This window comes from Macaca fascicularis, chromosome 1, assembly GCF_037993035.2.
Source record: "Macaca fascicularis isolate 582-1 chromosome 1, T2T-MFA8v1.1".
In the NCBI taxonomy this organism is placed as follows: domain Eukaryota; kingdom Metazoa; phylum Chordata; class Mammalia; order Primates; family Cercopithecidae; genus Macaca; species Macaca fascicularis.
In genome coordinates, this window is record NC_088375.1 from 102,632,577 (window position 1) to 102,634,668 (window position 2,092).

General features: G+C 41.7%; 1 protein-coding gene across 1 annotated transcript; it reads right to left on the reverse strand.

Moving 5' to 3' along the window:
* Positions 1-943: 943 nt before the first annotated feature.
* Positions 944-1,877, reverse strand: LOC102138175 (olfactory receptor 10K1). Its single transcript, XM_015455152.3, is given in 2 exon segments — positions 944-1,238; positions 1,240-1,877. Coding segments are annotated over 2 exon segments (933 nt in total).
* Between the last annotated feature and the right edge of the window lie 215 nt (positions 1,878-2,092).

Sequence of the window (2,092 nt, forward strand, 5' to 3'; positions counted from 1 at the left end):
TGTTGAAACAAGCAAATAATTGGTTAGCTTCAGAGTGCACAAGAAGGCATATAGAAAATGAAGAATAACAAAACTAGAAATGATAATACTGAAGAGGTAGGCAGAAACTAGATGATATATGCATGACTACGAAGGACTTATCTTGTATGGCAAAGGGAGTCACTGGAGGGTTTTCCATGGGTTTTCTGGTCGTTCTAGGACTCTAGCCTTCTATTAATATTAACTCAAGCCCTTTGCCTGGAATTACTTGAGATATTCCAGCACGTAGGCAATGCTAGTAGCTTCCTTGAAGAGAGTAAATTAGTATGGTGTTTCAGGAACCAATGTGGGGGCTAAGACAAACTAGTATGTGAAGGACACACAAGTGTATCAGGAGGAGAACCATAAAGTGGAACAAAGGAAGAACAAAACAACTCCAAGTAAAGGCAAAGATATTTCAATATGTAGGTTCAGGAACTGAATCGGGAACAAAAAGGACCACCAAGATTTGTAGCAGAATGTGTGGGACCAAAGTTTTCTGTTGTCTTTAGGAAAAGAAAAGTATGGATAGATGGATTTCCTGCTTTTTTCCTTTTTCTCTTTTTTGGATACATCTTTTCTTTCCTGATGTATCCAGGCTGTCTACTTCGAAACATAGCTCTCATCAGTTCGGATGCATCTTTGCTCTCATATTAGTGTTTTAAATTAACAATATTTAAAGCAGTAAAATATAATTAAATTTGTTATGGAACTGAGTGCTCTGTTCCCATATGTGATTAGTCTTGTTAAAGTATCATGGACAGTAGAAAGCCAGACTGTCTTAACTTCTGTGAGCCTCATTCCTCTCATATGTAAAATGTTCTTATGTTACAGTGTAGTTGAATAATTAAATGAAAAAAAAAAGTGTAAAAGCACACAATTTGCCTGGCATGTACCAAGCATTAGCAGTTTAAAAAATGGCTCTTTAATTAAGAGGATATAAAGTTTGGCTGATTGTTCTTCGTAGGGCTGATTTGAATTCCTTATTTCTCAGACTATAAATCATTGGATTGAACAATGGGATAAGGATGGTATATGACACAGATATTAGGGTGTCTTCCCTTGAAGAGTAATTGGTCTTGGGCCTTAAGTATATGAAAGAAGCACAACCATAGTGAACAGTTACCACAATGAGATGGGAGGGACAGGTAGACAAGGTCTTGTATCTTTCAACGGAGGAAGGGATTTTTAGAATGGCAGAGATGATGCGGATGTAGGATAAGTAGCAGAGGAATGACCAAGGCAAATATACCAAGCATGAATATGACCAGCTGACTGAGGCCAGAGTGCTGAGATGCCAGTTTAAGGACAGGGGAGATGTCACAAAAGAAGTGATGGAGCTGGTTGGAGGAGTGGAAGGGCAGATGAAATACTAGGAAGGTGGTGCCCAGGGGCACAGTGAAGCCACAGGCACAGGCAGCGGCCACTAGTCCCATACACATCCCATGTCCCATGAGCACTGAGTAGTGCCATGGGTTACAGATGGCCATGTAGCAATCATAGCCCATGGCTGCCAGCAGGAAGGAGTGAGAGCAGCCAAGGAAGAAGAAAGAAAACATTTGGATGGCACAGCCAAGGAAAGAAATGGTCTTCTTCTGGGCCAGCAGGTCAACCAGCATCTTGGATACAATGACAAAGGTGTAGCAAGTCTCAGAGCAAGAGAAGATGGCAAGGAAGGAGTACATGGGAGTATGAAGGGCTCTGTCCAGCACAATGGTGGAAATGAAGATTGCATTGGTGCCCAGAGTGAACAGGTAGAGGAGCAGGAAGATAACAAAGAGCAGCTGCAGCAGCCTGGCCAGGGATGAGAAGCCGAGGAAGATGAACTCTCTCACTACAGTCTCATTGACCCGCTCCATGGAGAGCACTTCTACACAGAAGAGTCAGGGACAGAGGTAGAAACCAGGATCCAGAAAGGAGAGTGGAAATGTGCGGGAAATTTCACACAAAGTTTGCAAGTGGCAGGCATTTCCAAATATTTGATGAAATTCCTCATTCTCCCATTAAAATGTCTGCTAAAAGAAGAATTAGGCAAAATATGCAAAAGAATAACTGATAACCAGTTTGGAGGCCT